Here is a 20,076-nt window from a genome sequence, read left to right on the forward strand (position 1 = left end):
TTATAACCGAACAATCAATGGAATAATAATGTGGAGGAAATGATAAGCATACAATAACTATATATATATATATATACACATATATATATATAATATATATAGATGCTCACAAACGCAATCATATACATAATTATACAGGAATCATTAAACATGGCGAAAATTTTAAATGGAATAGTGAAATGATAGTGAAATAATAAATAGTCGTAAAATAATAATAACAACGACGATACTTCTAACAACTAAACAACTTCGTAACAAAGTAGTTGAAAACATTTACATACTCGCGTACACGCCGCCTAGAATGATTACATACCTTCTCTCACTCCTACATAAGAAATTACGTAAATGGATTGAGGTGTACAGAATTTAGACCTACAGACGTATGCCTAGCTGTACACCTCACTATACACTACAACCGTAATTTAGAAATAATTACGAGAAAAACGAAGCCCCCTCGTCGTCATCAACTTGCACCCCTCCCTCTCCCGAGTCACCGTCCAGATTTATCTTCCCGACGGACAGGATGTGGATCTTTTTCTCCCTTTCGGGAGCCTTAATGACTCTGATGGTGTTCGTAAATCCTGCACCTGATCGCCAACCCGTGACCAAAATTGTGGCCACACCCGGCTTCAGGAATCCACGTCTGAATGCTGCTTCCATCGCGTAGGAGATCCTGGCGTCCATGTCCTCCGCCCAATCGTGCAACTTCGGCTCTCTGTCGTGTCAAATTATAATCAGAAGTGAATTGAATGGGTGGTCTCATTTACAAATGAGTTCAATAGATTTGGTAAAATAAAATTCCGACAGGATGTTTGAATTAATTTTCTTACTAAATCATTTACCGATTTTTAACAAGCTTTTAAATCATAAATAAATAATAAACATATTCCTTGAACATGCAATGCACAAACTCAAAAACACAGACACATACACACACGCACATACTTGTAATGTAGAGGAATGATTCCTCTGTAGAGGTGCAACTGTCTGGATATCTGCTCATTCCTTGTGACTGCCAGGATTGGACAACGAGGTCTGTATGCTGCCATCAATTGAGCCGATCTACCTGTATATGTGTGTGTGTGTGTGTGTGTGAGTGCTTTAAGTCAATCAAACAATCATTCATTAATTTATTTATCTATCATTTATTTTATCTTTTATTAAATTTTCTCTATTCATCATCCAATCATAAAAAATTTGGAGAATTCAGGAATGATAGGCTGCATGAGTGCCAACTACAACGGCGGGACGGCGGACACACGCGCACCGGTAGTAGTGATAGTGATGATGGCGCCGGCAAGGCAGTTGATTGAAGCTTCGACAGCAGCCAGTGCAGTGGTATGAGTGACATCTGTTGGGCGGGGCGTCAAGAGTCGAAGCTCTTCGAACAACTGCTTGTGGTACACTGCTGACTCCGCCTCCCTAGCTATCTTGTGCATCACCTCAACTGCCTGGTTACGGGAAAAATTATAACACATTTTTTTATCACCAACTGTAATAGTCTGGATGAGAAGACAGTATCAGTGAATTCTACAAACCATTTCAAAGCGAGACTAGCTAGAGAAAGATTTTAGAGTAGATTTTACAGATAAGGAGTCTTATTGCTCCTATAAAAATTCCTGTTTTGCAAAGACTAATTTTTTTTATAAATCACAAAGCATCTCGCTCAGTTAACCTGCAGAGGGTACTCCCCTTTGGCAGTTTCCCCTGATAACATGATGCAGTCAGCCCCATCAAGGACAGCGTTTGCCACATCACTACTCTCTGCTCTGGTAGGTCGAGGTTTTTTGATCATACTCTCCAACATCTGTGTCGCGCATATCACTGGTTTACCTGCTCTGTTGCATCTAGAGGCGTGAAAAATTCGTGAGAAATAGAATTAGTAATATGAGTGAGAGGTTGAGATAACGAAACAAACTAATTTTACCCATCAAAACAACGAACAAATCAGACATAAAATGATTTGAAGACCAAGAAACTATGAAATGATGAAGTAACCACACATAGAAAACCTTCCAATCATCATTTTCTGGGCCAGAAAGACTTTTTCAGTCGGAATTTCAATGCCTAGGTCTCCTCTAGCAACCATGATGCCATCTGCTGCCTCAAGTATCTCGTCAAATCTCTTCACTCCCTCGTGGTTCTCGATCTTTGCTATGATCTTTATGTGAGCACCTTCTGTTCCCAGTACCTTTTTGTTGGAGGGGCCAATTTGAAATTTGAAAAAGCACGCCATTTTGTTTAAAACTTTCTTGCACATGTATTTGCATCAACACAAACGCTGAGTTTAAAATTTATAATAACTTTCTCAATGACAGTGACGAATGTACAGTAAAATGAAAGAGAATTTTAATGGAATAAGTAAAACAGAAACCAACAGAATAGAACACACCACCATCACCACAAGAAGAACAACTCATTGAACCAACTAACCTCTCTAAGAATTCTCACCCCATCACCAGATCTGATAAACGAAGCGAATATCATATCAACACCGTTGGCAACACCAAATCTCAGATCCTCCTTATCTCTTTCAGACACGACGGGCAAGTCGACTGGGGTATTTGGCAGGTTGCAACCCTTCTTGCTCCCCACAAAGCCCCCATTCTCTATGACACACTTCAAGTGGTCAATCCCTTTAGACTCCACCTAACAATTTTCAATATGTCGTTGTTTAGGTTATTGCTGTTTAGATTTATTAATGGTTTTAATGAACTAAAATGACCATAAGTAACAGTAGTATATAGTTCATTTTTTAGACATTATTATAAATAATAATGACATGGATAATTTTGAATTGTAACCTTAACTGAGACCAATCCGTCGTCAATGTAGATACTTTTCCCGATGTCCACAACGTTAATAATGTTCTTATAGTCTACCCAGATGATGTTCTCGTCACATTTCTCTTTATACTCGTCATTTGTAGTGATCGTTATCTCCTTTCCTAAAATATAAAACCAAATAACGCAACCAAATTTAGAAATTTCAATCAAAAGAATTATATTCTACGCTAAATTTAAATCAAATTCTTACATTACTTCTAAGATGGCTGTCACTTAAAAAAACTATTTATGTTTAAAAAAATTTGAGCCACATCTAACCAGTTTTAAGTTCAATCTCTTCATTGACACCGCCTTTCAAAATTCCAGTTCTAATTTCAGGGCCCTTAGTGTCCAGGGCAATAGCAACTGGTCGAGTTCCTTGGGAAGCAGCTTCTCGAATATTTTCTATGGAGCCCAGATGGTACTCATAAGTACCATGACTAAATAAGATTGAAAAATGAAAAAGCATTACATTATGATTATACAATATCAAAATAATTTATTTGATTATTCCATGAGATATTTTTAATAATGTTGAAATTTGAAAATAAGAAAAGCTTTATTGAGATAATTGAAATAGCTACAAGATAAGAGTGATGAAGAAGAAAAAATGTTAAACCTGAAGTTCAATCTAGCAATGTTCATTCCAGCCCTAATCATCTGTTTCAGCATATCAACTGATCTGCAGGATGGGCCTATGGTGCATATAATGCCTGACATTCTGTGCACACCGGGCGGAGAATCTATGTCCAATTCACATAACGACTCCAAATGTGTTCCTGTAAAATTATAATGAATAACCAATTATATTATTAATTCAGTTATTGTTATTGAATAAGTTATTCCTTAAATATAAATACTATTTTGAATAAACCTTTGTATGCTGCTACTCTATTTCAATTTGCCATTTGGCTTTTTTTGAATTAAATTACAGATTACACTACAGTACAGTACATTACATTACTCTACAATTACTTTTAAAAAGTAATACAATAAAATACAAATTGCCAGCAACGAACCAGCATAAGCAGAGACCAACTGCTGTTCATAAGAGCCCTCCGTTGTGAAGGTCATTCCGCTGGTCCAGCTGGGGATGTGAGCCATGCCACCACCAATAGTCGGAACTGTCAACTGCTGCATTTCTCAAAATATCCTCAAAACGAATTTCAATATAAAAATAAGAAACAAAATACAATATGAATATGATTAGATTTCAATATTTTTAATTTTTAGGTGAGTTAGTATTAGTAGTAGAGATTAGTTAGAATATCTAAATATTAAAAATAAAAAGTTTGATTGTTTCAGTTAGTGTTTTTTGATCCTATTTTAAAAGTTGAACTTTAGGGTTCAAAAATCTAAAGTCGCACGAAAATCAGGATCATTTGCTACGCAACGAGACGAAACGTATCCGCATTCGCTACTACGTACGAAATTATTATTCCCTAATTTTAATTTATACTTCGACAAATGCCAAGGTCCATTGTGACCAATCTCATAAGGTGATTAAAAGTGAATTTTAGTTATTAAACCTCAAATAAAAAAAAGCGTATCGACCATGAATGGTACCGACCCGCCTTGGCATACAAAGAAAACCTTCAATTTTTATATATCATTATATTTTAACTATTTTACAAGTTTTATTATATATATATATTATATATATATTTATTTATATATATATAATAAAAAATACATTTATATTATATATACATAGGTGAAAAAAGTAAAATAACATTTACACAAGTTTAAAAACTATAATTAACATCATGAACACAAAATGACCAGAATTAAAAGAGAAATCAACTAAGTAATCATTGTAAAAAAAAAAGTTCATATAGGTATATGTAGTACGTATGTGTTGTGTGTGTGTGCGCGCGCGTGTGTGCGCGCGTGTGTGTGTCGCTAGATCATCAAACTATATCACATGATGTAATGTAATATACCATAAACGCATTATATTATATAATAATATTCAACTTACGACGACGAATTTTATTTGAAAAAAAATCTTCAATCACTGCATGCAAAATAGCAATATTACAATACAATCAATATATTATCATTACTTCATTCATTAACTCATTCACTCGCTCATTCATTAATTCACTCATTCATTCACTTACTCATTCATTCACTCACTCACTCAGAGTAAATTATACTAACAGGTAACAAGAAAATTAACCTAAGTCACCAAAATAAACAATGGGGCACCATTTAACGAAAGATAAAATAATAATCTAATTACAACGATTTTTTGACTCAAAATAACTGAAAATACGTATTATCATAATAATATTATATTATAATATATCATAATATTATATATATATATATATATTAATTATATATAATATAATTAACAACAAATTCCAATTGGAAAATCAATGAATGAAAAATTGCGTGAGTGGCTTACGATACTAACTTACGAAATAGTGATACAAGTAAATCTCGCTGGGCCTCATTGACAATAAGATGAAATCTAGAGTAAGTGGGATTTGAAATTACTAAAAGTTCAAATTATACCCTAATTTAATTATAAAAATAATTATTGTTCCTATAATATTATAATTATAATATTATTATATTTATTAGCCAGTAGAGCATAACCGTGTTGACTTATCTGAGTTAATTAACAAACAGACAGACTGACAGACAAACAAATAAAGCAATAAAATATTAATTAATGGATATATTTTAAAATAAATAACAAAAATTACTAAAAATTTATGAATAAATGAACAAAAGTACATCAATTTAAGTAACAAACAAGTTAATTGAAAATAGCAATATAAAATTTCTTGAATATAATCAATAGAACGAGTTAAAGTCATATATTATATTAGTTGCCTGCCCGTCATTTAGCTACTTCAAAAGTGAAAAAATGTAAAAAATTCATTCAAATCATTTTGAAAAATGAATAAACTATTAACTCATTCATTCATTCATTCATTCATTCATTCATTCATTCATTCATTCATTCATTCATTCATTCATTCATTCCTTCCTTCATTCATTCATTCATTCATTCATTCATTCATTCATTCATTCATTCATTCGTTCGTTCGTTCATTCATTCGTTCACTCATTCATTCATCCATTCATTCACTCAAAGATTGCATCTATTAGTAACAATCATTAAGTAGTTTAACGGGCCAACCATTGAAACGAATGAACGAACAAACGGATTGATTTACGAATGAACGAATGAATGAATGAATGAATGAATGAATGAATGAATGAATGAATGAATGAATGAATGAATGAATGAATGAATGAATGAATAAACAAATGAATAAATAAGTTATGAATGAGTGTTTGAATGTATGAATAAACTAGAGATTCTATCACACAATGATGAACGAACGGATCAATCAATCAATCAATCCATAAAATAATATCCTGATTTATCATCGCCAAGCCTCATGTCACCATCATCATTATCGACATCTCCAACTAAGACATTATCATCATTGTCATCGTTGTTATCACTCATGAGATAGAAATCACCATTTGGTAAAACAACATCCTTGAAATCTGTCATTATTTCATCAGCTAGGCTAATAAATTCATTGGAAAAAATATATTTCGCTGGAACTGATTGACTTCTGAATGATGACGTCAAAGATGATGTCGATGATGACGACGACGATGATGGTGGTGTTAGCCTGTTGTCAACAGCTGCAAAACCGCTATGGCCACTGCTTCTAATGGTGTTGCTAGTGTCGAATATCACATTAATGCCATTTGTCTTTTGCTGTTGTTGTTGTTGATGATGTTGTTGTTGATGATGTTGTTGATGTTGATGATGTTGCTGTTGTTGTTGTTGTTGTTGTCGTTGTGGTTGTTGTTCAATCTGTGTTTCGTCATCTTGAAGCCAAGAGCAGTTGAACAAGTTTAAACTATCGATACTGTTTAATGAATTATTGTTGTCTGTGCTGTTGTCACTGATGTAACTATTGTTGTTGTTGTCGTCGTCGTTGTTGTTGTTGTTGTTGTAAGGGATTTCATGGGCTAAATTGTATCTAAATTTTGCGCCAATATTGTTGTTGATACTATTACTGCTGTCTGTTAGAAAATTATTGCAATGATTTCTAAAGCCTTTAAAGTTATTGCCATTCGAGATGACATAACTGACATTACCATTGCTGTTATGAAGACTGTTGTGTTGCTGTGGCTGCTGGTGGTGGAGGTGGTGTTGCTGGTGTGGTGTCAGTGGTGGCGACGCCACAATTGGCGTCTTATTGACATCTTGTGTGACGTCGGAAAAGATTCCTGTTAAGAAATTGAAAAAAAAAATCGATTTATTCACCGTTAAAATAATTATATTAAGAAAGATTTATAAACTGTCATCTTTCTCTTCTCCTACACCACTCAGAAGATAGAATATCAAGAGACTCCTCAAAAACAACAGTACAAAACAAATTTAACATCTCTAACCTTCATCAATGGAGCATCTAAAATTTGCGGGCGTGAACTCATCATCGAAAACGTCATTGTCCCCATCGACGCCAGTGACGTCATCGATCATTGATGACATCACAGTGCTGGGCCTACTTGAAATTAGCGTCAAATTTTTGGCGGCAATTTCGTTTTCAAAACTGCAATCGTCTAGGAAATTTTTATTCTCAATAGAGGCTGATGACGACCTGAAGATTGCAGCTGCTGTTGATGTTGTTGGTGGTGGTTTGAAATGAAGTTGTTGTTGGTGGTGGTGGTTTTTATCCATAAAAATGTGATGGTTCTTGTGGTTTTTGATGTTGTTAAAGTGAATGATGATGTTGCTGTTGTTGTTGGTGTTAATGTCATTACTATTGTTAATGGCATTGTTGCTGTTGATGTTGTTGCTGATGATGTTGTTGTTGATAACTTTAATTTTGGTCGCCTCACTTAGTTGCTGCAACGTGTAATGTTGCGCAAACACGTTGTTGTACGGTGTTGTTGCAACTGATGCGGCAGCAGGTGCAGTTGCCGTCAAATCAAAGGAGGGTCGTCTGTTGAGAGATTTCTTTGCGAGACCCGACTGAACGCTTGTTGTTGCTGTTGTTGTTGACGTCACTGCTGATGTTGTTGCTGTCATTTGATGTTGTTTTGCAACTGTCTTTCTTGTTAATTTCGATGTGATAATGTTTCGAAGACCTCTTTTGCTCATTTTTGCATCACTATTTATGTTATTTGTATTGTTATTCAAGTTAATGTTACTGTTATCTAGGTTGTTATTGTTGTTATTTAAGTTGTTCGTATAATCCTTCATAATGTTTTCCCTATTTGAATTACTCTTGAACCTATCAGTGCTACAACTATTTGAATTGACGTCTGCACCGCTGACATTGACGAAATTGCTGTCATCCTCACCGTTATCATTACTGTTATAATGGTTATAACAATTGTTGTTGTTGTAGTTGGAGTCAAACCATTCAAGTATCTCATTAGGTTTAACTCCATTTGGGAAAGCCACTATTTTATCTTTGTCACTTTTATCATGGAAAGCCGCTGTTTTATCTTTGGAGTCTGGAAGTAAATATTTTAAGAGTTCAGACGACTTTTCAATTTTATTCCCGCGTTTTCTCATCACATTAACATCGCTGCTGGTGAAACTAATAGATTTAGTAGTAGTAGTAGTAGTAGTAATAGTAGTAGAAGTAGTAGGAGTAGTAGTAGTAGTAGTAGTAGCAGCAGAAATAACTTTTGACGTCACGGCATATTCGCCATTATTAAAACTTTTTTTAGTTTGTCTACTTTTAGCGGCAGGGTTAGTTTTCTTGTTAATATTAATATCAAAAGAGGTAATGCCATTTAGAGTGGCTGCTATTTTAGCTGCCCGTTTAGCAGCTGTATCTTTAGCAGCAGCTGTCGTAAAATTTTCATTAAAATTATCAATGTCATTGTTGCTGTTACTGATGTTAAGACAGCTAAGCTTAATGTCATTAATGACGGGATTGTTGATGATGTCTGAATTGTTAATGTTAAATGAAAGATTATTGATAAAATCATTCGCTTTCTTGTCCTCATCTGCCCTTAAAAAACCCTCAAAAACATCAAAGTCACATGATAAATCATTGCTGTTGTCGTTGTTATTGTCGGTGTTATTGTTGTTGTTGATGATGATGTTGCTGCTGCTGTTGCTGCTGGTCTCGTTGTTGATGACACAAAATGCAGATATTGGTGAAATATTGATGCTGTTGTTGATGTTGTTGCTGATGTTGTTGCTGATATTGTTATTGTTGACGTTGTTGTTGTTATTGATGTTTTTAATGTTGCTGATGTTGTTGTTGATGTTGCTGATGTTGTTGTTGATGTTGATGTTGTTTGATGAATGTTTTGTAGCTCTACTTCGGACCATCTTTTTGTTTCCAGGAATATTTTTTACGACTTTAAATCTTCTGTTTATCGTTTCACTACCATTACCATCATCACCACCATTATTATTATTATTATTAGTAGTAGTAGTAATAGTAGTAGTAGCAGCAGCAGCAGCAGTAGCAGTAGAAGTAGTGACGTCACCATTATTGCTGCTAATAAATTTGTTCAAGTCAAATGACGCTGATATTGGAAAAAACGATGATGCATTACCACTTTTATTATTATTATTATTATTGTTGTTGTTGTTGTTACTATTATTATTACTCTTTATATTTCGCACAGTAAAAGCTGACAGATTATTGTTGTTGTTGTTGTTGATGATAAGGCTATCAATGATAATTTTATTCACGCTACCTGCTGTCTGATTGTTACTGTCACTGACGCTACTAAAACCACTAACTGCTGAGGTTGGGGACGGCAACGATGCTGCCATTTGTGTTGTTGTTGTTGCTGTTTTCGGCGTCGCTATTGGCGGAGACGACGATGATACCGATGATTGTCCCGACGACAACGATGATACTATATCAAGAAAGGATGGACCCTCATTGACGAATGATCTCTTCGCGTTATTACCATCGTTATTGGTGTTAATTTTACCAACGATATAACTGTCTTTGTTAATATTATTGTTAGTAGTGTTATTGTTATTATTCCTCATGTCACTAAGTATTTTACAAACCTTCCTATTACCGATGGGCAACTTACTGAAATTATTATTAGTAATATTCTTATTGGCTAACGGCAATGACGTCACAGAGCCTGTAGCGATATAATTGGACGAGTTCTGCGAAGGTTGATTCATGCCCAATAATTTCGAGATAGTGACATTAGAGAAAGGATGCCTAGAATAAGATCTCAGAGGTTTCATCTGAATGAAGTTGCTGGTGTTAGCGTAAGAAGTTTTGTTGTTGATGTCAGTAGGATCGCTGTTGTTAATGCTATTGATGTTAGGAGTGTTTATATTGTTGTTGATGTTACTGAGGGCTGTAAACCCAAGCTGCTGCTGCTGTTGTTGAAGCAACTGCTGTTGTAGTTGTTGGAGATTATGTTTTTGTTGCTGTTGTAGCTGAAGCTGTTGATTATTTTGTACAATGTATTTTTGCTGCTGTTGCTGCTGATGTAGTTGTTGTAGTTGCTGCTGCTGCTGAAGTTGAATCAATTGTTGTTGTTGTTCGGAAGATAAACTAATTAACCCTACAGATATTGCTGGATTGTTGTTACCCTTTTTAAGTGTCACAAATTGCTGGATAGGAGCATTGGGATCGGATGAATGTTTAGCATTCGACCCAAATGGATCCTTAGCTGCACCATTTAAGACCGACTTTATGAATTGGGAACCTTTATTTAACTTTTCAAAAACTGATGATGGTGATGCAGATGATGTGGTTAATTCAACAGCAGCTGGTTTCAAGTTACTTGAGTCGAGTGATTCTTCTTTCAATGGTATTTTGTGAGTATGCACTTGAATAGGCTTCATCTTGTTATCATCACTAGGTTTAGTTGCCAAAATCAACCTGAAGTTGTTTGGAAATGTGTGTGGTTTTTGTGCATTTGCATTTTGTTGTTGTAGTTGTTGCTGTAGTTGTGTTAGTTGTTGCGGTGTTAGTTGTTGCTGTGTTAGTTGCTGCTGTGTTAGTTGCTGCTGTGTTAGTTGTTGTTGTTGTTGTGGCTGTCGTATTGGTTGTAATTGCTGAAGTAATGGTTGTTGTTGCTTAAGTTTTCGTTGTTGTGGTTGCTGAATTTGTTGCTGTTGTTGTTGTTGTACTTGCTGGAACAGTGGTTGTTGAGGTATTTGTTGCTGCTGTATTTTCTGCTGATGTGTTGGTACTTTTTGATGTTTTGGCTGTTGCTGCAGCTGTGGTTGTTGTAGCGGCTGATGTTGTGGTTGTACCGTCTGCAATTGCTGTTGTTGTAACAAAACTTGTTGTAAATGTTGTAACTGCTGTGGCAAAAATATGTTGGATACAGTTGCACTATTCGGAGCGACGGCCAGGAACATGGGAGTCATGTTTGCAGTAGTTCCGTTCTTAACTGGAGTCGATAGCATGAGCAGCATTGGTTGATTGTTTGTCGGGGCTGTCGGATTGCTGCTACCGACGACTGCATCTTCCATTTTCAACATTTTCGGCAGCAGAAACTTATGTTGAGCTGCAGAGGCAGGTCGTTTTAATTGGTTTGATGCTGTTGTTGTCGCTGCCTTAGTTGATTTTGACGAGTCGTCAAATTTTTTAACTTTACAATCAGCCGATGAAAACGAGCGTACTTTTAAACTGGTCCCTTGACATTTCTGCCGACTGCTGTGGTTGTGGTGGGTGCTGTTGCTGTGGCTAGTAGCAGTATTAGTTGTTTTTTGTTGCTGCTGTTGTCGTTGTGGCTGAAACATCATTATTTGTTGAGTTTGATTTAGGCCTTGGTGCACACGTTGATGTGTACATTGTTGCGCACACTGTTGTGTACACTGATGAAATGATGACTCCTGATTGGATGCACGGTTCTTCTGCTTAATCAGCTGGCATTTTTGCACCAGAGTGTCGTGTAATTTCTTCTTGGTTGTTGACAGGTGGCTTGCTTCTGGAGCTGATTTGTAATAAAAGTTACTTAAATACTGGATCATTAGCAAAGTTAAAAAAAGTATGTGAAACAAACATAAATTTTGAAATTTTTCAACTCAAAAAATGCACTCAACTCAAAAAAACTAACCACTGTTCGCTGTGGAAGGTGGCGTGTTGATTTGCTTCTTCATGCTGGACTGCAGCACCAGGAAGTCTTTCGTATTCTCGTCTACTAATTTATTCATAACTAAATACTCGGCTAGGTGGCGATACCTTCGAAAAAATACAATGTTTCCCCATTTAAAATACCATTGTACACCTTTAAAATAGAATCAAATAAACTTAAAAAATATAAAATATACGTAAAATTGTAGAATCCATTCCTTAACCTTATTAAATCTAACAAATATAAGACGAGTACACACTGAGATTTTATGATACAAATTATCTTTAAAGTTCACATTTTAAACTGTAAAAAGTAGGTGAAGCTCAAGAATGCCTAAAAATAAACTTAAATTAAACACCAAAAAAAATGAATAACAAAAAAAATAACAAGTAAATTTCAAGAAGTTTGTCATCATACTTTAAAAATTTGACACTATCGTCAGCTATAATTTTGGCTGCCCAAGATAGGATGACGTTTTTACTGGAAAGTTTGACCACGTGATTCCATTTCATCATCATCTCCACGTCATCATCATCACCATCATCACCACCATCCATGCAGTCATCATCATCTTCGTCGTCGTCGTCATCTTTTTCATCATCGAGATCGTAGTCATTATCACTCATATGGTCATCATCATTGTTGCCGGGCTGGTTATGGTGATGTTTCTCCTAGTAGAAAATAATTAATAATTATAATAACTAATAATGTCCGTTATTAATTAAATAATCAATATAAAAAACGAATAACATCCTTTAAAATAATAATTGATAAATTAAATAATTAACGATTCGACGATTGATCTTAGACATAGAGTAAAAACTTTCGATTACTAGAGGTTAAAATTTGGCATCAGTGACAGAATGTTAGAATGATAATTGTATTATGAATCAGTTTAAACAAACTAACAACAAGCAAATAAACATACACTTATAGAAAAAAAAACGCATACATATATGAGAAGACACGTAACGATCTGATAACTTGGATCGAATTCAACAAAATATCTATACACGTGTGTACGTCTGTGTGTTTGTTCGTGTGTGCGTGCGAGGTGTTTTTCTATGTGTGCATGTGCATGTGAAAGTCGTAATGTCTGGTTATGTTATAATCCAAAAATAATTTTAATAATTAATGAAGTCAATTATAAATAAAAATAAATTAATGAAGTAACAGAGAAAATTTTCTTACAGGCTTATTTCCATTAGCTTTCTTATCATTACTACAATAATTATTATTAACATTGTTATTAATGCTATTAACGCCATCACTTAGACTGTTTTTAGAGCAGTAAATGGTTTGGCTTTCATGAATATTGGTGTCATTGATGTCCTTTTTATTGCTGTCGTTGTTATTGTTGTTGTAGTTGTTGCTGTTATTGTTATTGTTGCTGTAGTTGTTGTTGCTGATGTTTTTATCTTCCGTCTCGTTGCCATTCACAGCACTCTGGGATCTCTTTCCACGTCTAAAAATAGATAAGTCAGGCGGTCCGAAATCCAAAATAGTCTCTCGATACCTTATTCCGAAGTATGTCGGTCTGCGAGGAGAAAAAAAAATTATGAATTACTCGTTTATTTATTTATTTTTTTAATCATTCATTCATTTAATTAATTAATTATTTATTCATTTAATTAACTATTTATTTATTCATTTAATTAATTAATTAAAATAGCAATAATAACACTGAGCAGTCTCTGGGCCCAGTTCTTCGTGATGGGGGGTTATAAATAGCCTTCAGCCTCTTGCAGAACTCACAGAACGTTACATAACTGTATTCATTTGTGGCACAGAATGTTCTAATTGAAAGGGAAAATAATTACAAATATAATGATATTGATAACGAGAATTAATTATTAATTAATTAGTATAAGGATAAATAACAGTGGAAAAATATATTTATTTTAATATATATTTATTTATTTATTTATTATGTAATAATAATGCTACGGTAGTGGTACTAAAACTACTACTACCACTACAACAAATAATACTACTACTATTGCTGCTACTACTACTATCACTACTACAACAACCACTACTACTACGACTACTACTATTACTACTACGACTACTACGACTACAACAACTACTACTACTACTGCTACTACTACTACTACTACAGCTGCAACTAAAAATAATAATACTATAATATCAGCATTTGAAAAAAATATTAACAAAATAATGAAATAGTATTAATAATAATTGATTGATTGATTGAATGATTGATTGGTTGATCAATTTAACATTAATAAATAATTATAATAATAATTTTGCCTATAATTTTCGTAAATATCTTTCTGAGTAAGATAGCTGTTGGGATGCCTTTCAAGACTGGTCTTCATCCATTGGACAGCCAGGGTCTCTTTTTTGAAAACCTGCAAATTTCTTGGGGACAAACAAAAAATTTTTGCTTAAAAACAAATTTAAATAAAAGTTATACTTTCTACTATAAAAATAAATGAAATAATAATAATGATGACGACAATAGCCACAACAATAATAATAATAATAATCATAATGATAATAAATTATAATAATAATAATGATAATAATAATTACTCTTTAAAATGAGTCAGCGATAATTTTGAAGAAATGATTAGTAATATAGTAAATTGAGTAACTAGTTTTATAAAGTATTGCCAGAATATCAAAATAAACGCCCTCATCATTATTTTATTATAATTATTATTAGTATTATTACTATTATTATTATTGTAAATAATTATCATAATTTAAAAAATTATTATCAATGCTTACTTACTGGAAAATTTTAACTTTTTCTGGCAGTTTCAGATACAGAAGTAATTTCTCTACGCTGCCCAGCTGCCGAATTTCATTCTAAAAAAAATAGAAAACTAGTAATTTTTATTTAAATTTACTTTTGGTTATTATGAATCAAATATGAATAAATATATAGAATGTAAACGATAATTATCATTTTTTTTTACTTTAAGATATCTATGGCAAAAAAGGTGCATTAACAAGGTAGCAATCTACTAATCTAATCTAAATTGAAAGCTATTGAGAATTAGAAAATCAGTCAGTCATTCACACATTCCTTTATTCCTTTATCCATTCATTCATTCACATTCATTCATCTGTTCATTCAAACTTATATTAATTTATTTTGCCACTCAGTTCTTCTTTCATTCATTCATTTATTCACTCAGCCAATCCACCAATCAATAACTAACAGATAACTTTTCAATCTTCTCTTTACTCTCTTTTCTGTAATAACAGACCAAGAAAAATATTTAAACTAAAGTTTCACATTCAAAGATTATATAAATCTATGTATCTATGTATGTATCTATGTATGTGTATCTATGTATGTATCCATGTATTTGTATCTATGTATGTAACTATGTATGTATCCATGTATTTAAAAATTTAATAATTAAAAAGATTTTGAACAAATGATTAGATTTGTTTAAGTATTAAGATCATAAAATTATGACATAACCATTTCATTTTTTTTTAATTTTATCAAACCATCAATTGGAAAGAAAGAAAGAAATTTTAGCACACCTCTAGCTAGTCATCCTACTTATTTCTACAAAAAAGCATACATGCCTAAGTTTGAAATTGATTTGACAGTAAAAAGACAGCACACATATATGATTATACTAGAATTATACTGTAATATAATCATACCATAATTTTATACTATCATAAAACTATCAGTATACAATTCATACATACATACACATAACATACATACATGCATACATACCCTAGTCTACACATACATGCATAATGATGTAATTAAAAATACATACATTTGGTACCTTGTAGTGTATTGTATTTGTTTTTGAGTTGTGTACACTTACTTTTTAGTACTAATATAATATTTATATACAATACACATTGGCCTCTAAAGCAGGCAACCGGCTACCCATGCCAAACATAAATATTGTGACAAAACTCAAGATTGAAAATCTTTTCATTTGAGTACTTCTTGATTAAATTACTACATTTTTATTAATTTATTTTTTAAATTTAATATTTTTTCAACTAAAATGTTAGATTAAATTAAATATTGATCATGTTGCAGTAAGCAGTCAGTATGTCGCTCAGTTGATAATTCACTAACCTATGACTAATTCACAAATTTATTTCAATTAGTGAAATTAATATTAAATTGCCAACCCAATCTCAGACTCTAGGCCGCTGACAAAATGATTCTCAAGCGTTTTCTTGGTCGTCATATTCATCGAAGATGCAAATAAGACATTTTAAAATAAAATTTATTTATCATGAAATAATAAAAAAAAGTATTTTTGATGAAACAATCGCTCAAATTTGACCGATCGATTTAGTCTAAACAAAAATTTACTCTAAACCAAAAAAAATACATAAACAGCTGATAAAGGCAATTTAATTCTATGGTGTTGCACCTTTTAATTTTTTACCACGGGTATAACTTTAAATTTTTACAAGTTCAAAATCACACTTTAGGGTTATTAAATGACAATTAATCGTAACATTTTTTGTAATTTTGCGTACTAATATTATTGATTCATAATTTTATAACGGTCTTAACTTACACTTTTGAAAATATTAGATGAAAGTTAAGTATATAGCTACAAAGATTAACTCTACATCCATAGTGATAACTGACCCGATATAGTTGAACATTTTAATTTAATACGTAGAAACGTTGTTTAGAGCGGATTTGAAAAAGTTTAACAGTATTCTTTAATACTTTTGCTAAGATTTAGACGAATCTTTCTCTCATACATTTTCAAAATTTGTTCATATAAAACCGATTACAACCGCATTCATATTGATAAAATTGATCCGCTCATCTAAGCCTATAATAAAATGAAACAAATAACACAATTATTAAGAAACAATTTTTTACTTCAACACTTCTGAAAAATTGACAAAAAAAACAATTCAAAAAATGTCCAAAGAGTAGTCTCTTTAAATGATCACATCAACACCAATCAACTCTCATAGCCAAAACAATCCCTTTTCTTTCCTTTTAATACATAGATACACACACAGACAAAAACACACGCACACACACACACATATATAAACACATTCGCACGTAAACATCAATAAGCTTCAAAGGCCTGAAAATAAACTTACAATCAATGCTGATACCTACTGCGTGTGTTTGGAAATGATACTTATGATAACATGGCAATAATAATAATATCAATAAGAGTAATAAAAGTTGTTAAAAAATTGGGATTATCTATCAATTTGTAACAGTTGAAACAGAAGAAAAATTAAACAAACACTCTCCCTATACATTCAAAAATGTTGACAACTCTGAACAAGTAGATAGTTATTGATAGATAATTGATTAGTCATTTTGAGTTTTTTTTTCTCTAAATAAAAAAAGAAAAAAAAATTTAATCCCGAAATAAATCAGGAGGATTTGAAAACTCGTCATCACCCAATAATGATGACATCTGATAGTCCAAAGGTGGCATATTTAGATGGTAACAGCCGAAGAGTAACTCTGTAGAATCTATGTTGCCGAGTTCGAGCCCGTTATCATTCAGAGATGAGGACGCAACAAACGTCGGTATGATGCTCTTCTTTGGATTGACATACGACGACTTTTTTCTTTTTTTTGAATTTTTAGCAGCCTCCTGATTAGAACTACATGGGACTACTACCGCTGAAATGTCATGGGAATCATCATCCGAGTCGCCAGTCAAATCAACCATTGCTATTTCTTTTTGTCTATCTGCTTTTGATTTCTGTGTAGTTGCATCACTAACACTACTATCCTTACCAACCGACGAACTGACAATGGTGTCAGATGAATCACCTGACAATGGTGAGTCAGGAACTTCGTAACATACGATGCTTGTGTCCAAGGATCTTCCTTCGTTTTGCTGCTTCTTCACAATAGGCTTCCAATTACCATCTTCTAAGAACTGAATCTCATTTGTATCTTTAACTTTCTGTAGAATTTCAATGAACAATCCATCAATTATCAACGAATCGTATCTTGCTAGTTTGTCACAAATTGGACAGACCCATGTCGGTTTTTTATCATTCATCTGCAAGTAGGTTGATGCATCAAAACACTGCAAATGACTACAATTGCTAGATCTACATGGAAGCACCAAACGTGTCTTGCCTAAAGGGCAAATGAGTGAAATCTTCAAACAAGTGAATGAAATTTCATTATCTATATTGACAGCCAGTTTTTCTTTGATGAGTGCCCTCGTCAGATCAGGATGACGACTGCAATTCTGCTTCAACCTGTTCAACAGAGTCGTGCAGTTGAGCTTCTTACAGAGTGTTATACCAAAACAATGATTATGCACTGGGTCTGATACCCATGTCATGCTCACAAAGTTTGGCTTCAGTGGGTTCAACTCACAGGCATGAGTGATGTCCAATGGTCTGTTTGGACGTTTTGGTTCAATCCCCATATGACTAGGCGTGATGAAGTTAGGCAGAGTGATCAACTTGGTGTTGACATGAACACATAACTTTGGTGGTAGGTTGTCATCTTGTTCAGCTGTTGTTTCCAACAAGCAATACCTCAGTAAAACCTGGACTCCATATTCAATCATGCACTCATCAATCATTATTTGAGAATCTTTTATCTTTTTGGCCTGTTGAGGTGTCAAGAAAAATTCATACTTGGCAAACTTTGGATTATTTTTGCTTCCAAGATTTTTATCTTTCATACCAATTGGCTTCAACAGATCATCACAAAAATCATAAAATGGCAAATGTCTGAACCTAACGTCTGGATAGAAAGGAATATCAAGAGAACCACTGGACGAGCTACTGTTTTCATTACTGCTGCTGCTATTAACTGAATTATTACTACAATTACCAAAAAATGATGCAAATGCAGGTTTATTATTGCTGGATGATTTAGCAAGAGACTTATCTTTGTCGGCTTCGTTAGTTTTTTTTGACTTTTCTAATTCGGTAGCGTGTGTGAAGGTATGGCTGATGGTGGTACCTCCTCTGTCTCGGGCTGATGCTACTGATGAGAGTTTGCTGTTCGCATTCAACGCATTTCTCTTTTTACTCATTTCATTGATTTTTACAGCCAAAGATACAGGACAGCCACAGTCGATGACGTCGTTAAGTCTCTCCAACAACTCCTGCTTCCTGCCAGAACTATTTCTCTTGGCGAAGTTTAGAATTAATTTTAAATCGTTGTGCCGTAGATCTTTTACTAACTTTTTCAACTTTTCTGCGCCGTTCTTGCTCATTATTGATCTTTAGTCAAACTGATCTTTTGACCGATAAATCAACATGATACAACAAAATTTAAATTTTGAAAAAAATTTCATCTATTATTTTCTAAATAACTTTTAAAAACAACGAAAACACAATTTTTTTATTTTAGAAATGGGCCGGCTATTTGACTTCGTTGAATTGTTGGCTTATTGTCTTACGAAATTGCATGTGCAAGCAAGCTATATAAAATGTTTACATGATTTAATATCTTTAAAACATTGAATTATATTATTGAGTTATATAATTCCATGCTTTAAAACAATGTATTATTAAATTATTTTTGATAATTTGAATATATAAATTGCTTTATTTTCGGTGGAATCGTGTGGCTTACTGAAGTCATACTAGGATTGGCTTACTAGGATTGAGCTATAGTCACTCTATTTTTACCCTTCGATCATGTTAAACTTTTGTTTGCTTATGGAATAAACAACGTATATAGATCACAATTGTTATTTAAACAACTATCTTCATTATGTTCAATTAATATTTTACATTCTAAGTGCTCATAGAAATTGTTCGCTGAAATCATACGTTGGCTTACTGCAGTTGCTAACCGGGTCTCATGCAACTATATGATAGCAATTTTTTGTACATATATTGTTTTAAATAAATCAATATATTTATATCACAATTATTTTTGTTAATATAAATATAGAAATTGCTTTTTGTCGGTGAAATACAGTGGCTTACTGAAGCAATTTGTTGACATACTAGGATTGAACTATAGTCACTCTTTTTTGCATATACACAGTACCATGAAATACTGTTTAATACTGTACTATCAATAAACTAGCCAACCAATCAACCAATCAATCAACCAATCAAATCAACCAAATACACAACCAATAAATTCGAATGTTTAATCAACCACCCATCCATCCAAACATTTATTAAACACTTGATTGATTGAAAGCAGCAAACCAACCAACCGCGCAAT

At 33.2% G+C, this 20,076-nt stretch overlaps 4 protein-coding genes across 4 annotated transcripts; all 4 read right to left on the reverse strand.

Moving 5' to 3' along the window:
• Nucleotides 1–15: 15 nt before the first annotated feature.
• On the reverse strand, nt 16–4,299 carry HELRODRAFT_112734 (hypothetical protein). Its single transcript, XM_009022315.1, has 11 exons — nt 3,845–4,299; nt 3,445–3,604; nt 3,105–3,265; nt 2,805–2,947; nt 2,434–2,649; nt 2,013–2,191; nt 1,676–1,847; nt 1,268–1,451; nt 946–1,066; nt 121–715; nt 16–92 (listed from the first exon to the last, which is right to left on the reverse strand). The coding sequence occupies exons 1-10, from the start codon at nt 3,963–3,965 to the stop codon at nt 433–435; spliced, it is 1,740 nt and encodes a 579-aa protein (XP_009020563.1). The 5' UTR covers nt 3,966–4,299; the 3' UTR covers nt 16–92; nt 121–432.
• Nucleotides 4,300–5,679: 1,380 nt separating this feature from the next.
• HELRODRAFT_192296 (hypothetical protein) lies at nt 5,680–9,165 on the reverse strand (the record flags this gene model as incomplete). Its single annotated transcript, XM_009022316.1, has 3 exons — nt 5,680–5,809; nt 6,020–7,097; nt 7,263–9,165. 2 exons carry the CDS (start codon nt 9,163–9,165, stop codon nt 6,205–6,207), a joined length of 2,796 nt encoding a protein of 931 aa, XP_009020564.1. The 3' UTR covers nt 5,680–5,809; nt 6,020–6,204.
• Nucleotides 9,166–9,704: 539 nt separating this feature from the next.
• On the reverse strand, nt 9,705–15,369 carry HELRODRAFT_174883 (hypothetical protein; the record flags this gene model as incomplete). The annotated part of the gene is made up of 9 exons (XM_009022317.1): nt 9,705–9,797; nt 9,865–10,111; nt 10,379–11,762; nt 11,886–12,010; nt 12,321–12,553; nt 13,095–13,440; nt 13,586–13,699; nt 14,665–14,741; nt 15,367–15,369. The coding sequence occupies 9 exons, from the start codon at nt 15,367–15,369 to the stop codon at nt 9,705–9,707; spliced, it is 2,622 nt and encodes an 873-aa protein (XP_009020565.1).
• A 2,389-nt stretch (nt 15,370–17,758) lies between these two features.
• Nucleotides 17,759–19,090, reverse strand: HELRODRAFT_131399 (hypothetical protein; the record flags this gene model as incomplete). The annotated part of the gene is made up of 2 exons (XM_009022318.1): nt 17,759–18,710; nt 18,774–19,090. Coding segments are annotated over 2 exons (1,269 nt in total), but the record flags the coding sequence as incomplete, so codon positions are not given.
• Between the last annotated feature and the right edge of the window lie 986 nt (nt 19,091–20,076).

This window comes from Helobdella robusta (assembly GCF_000326865.2).
Source record: "Helobdella robusta unplaced genomic scaffold HELROscaffold_31, whole genome shotgun sequence".
In the NCBI taxonomy this organism is placed as follows: domain Eukaryota; kingdom Metazoa; phylum Annelida; class Clitellata; order Rhynchobdellida; family Glossiphoniidae; genus Helobdella; species Helobdella robusta.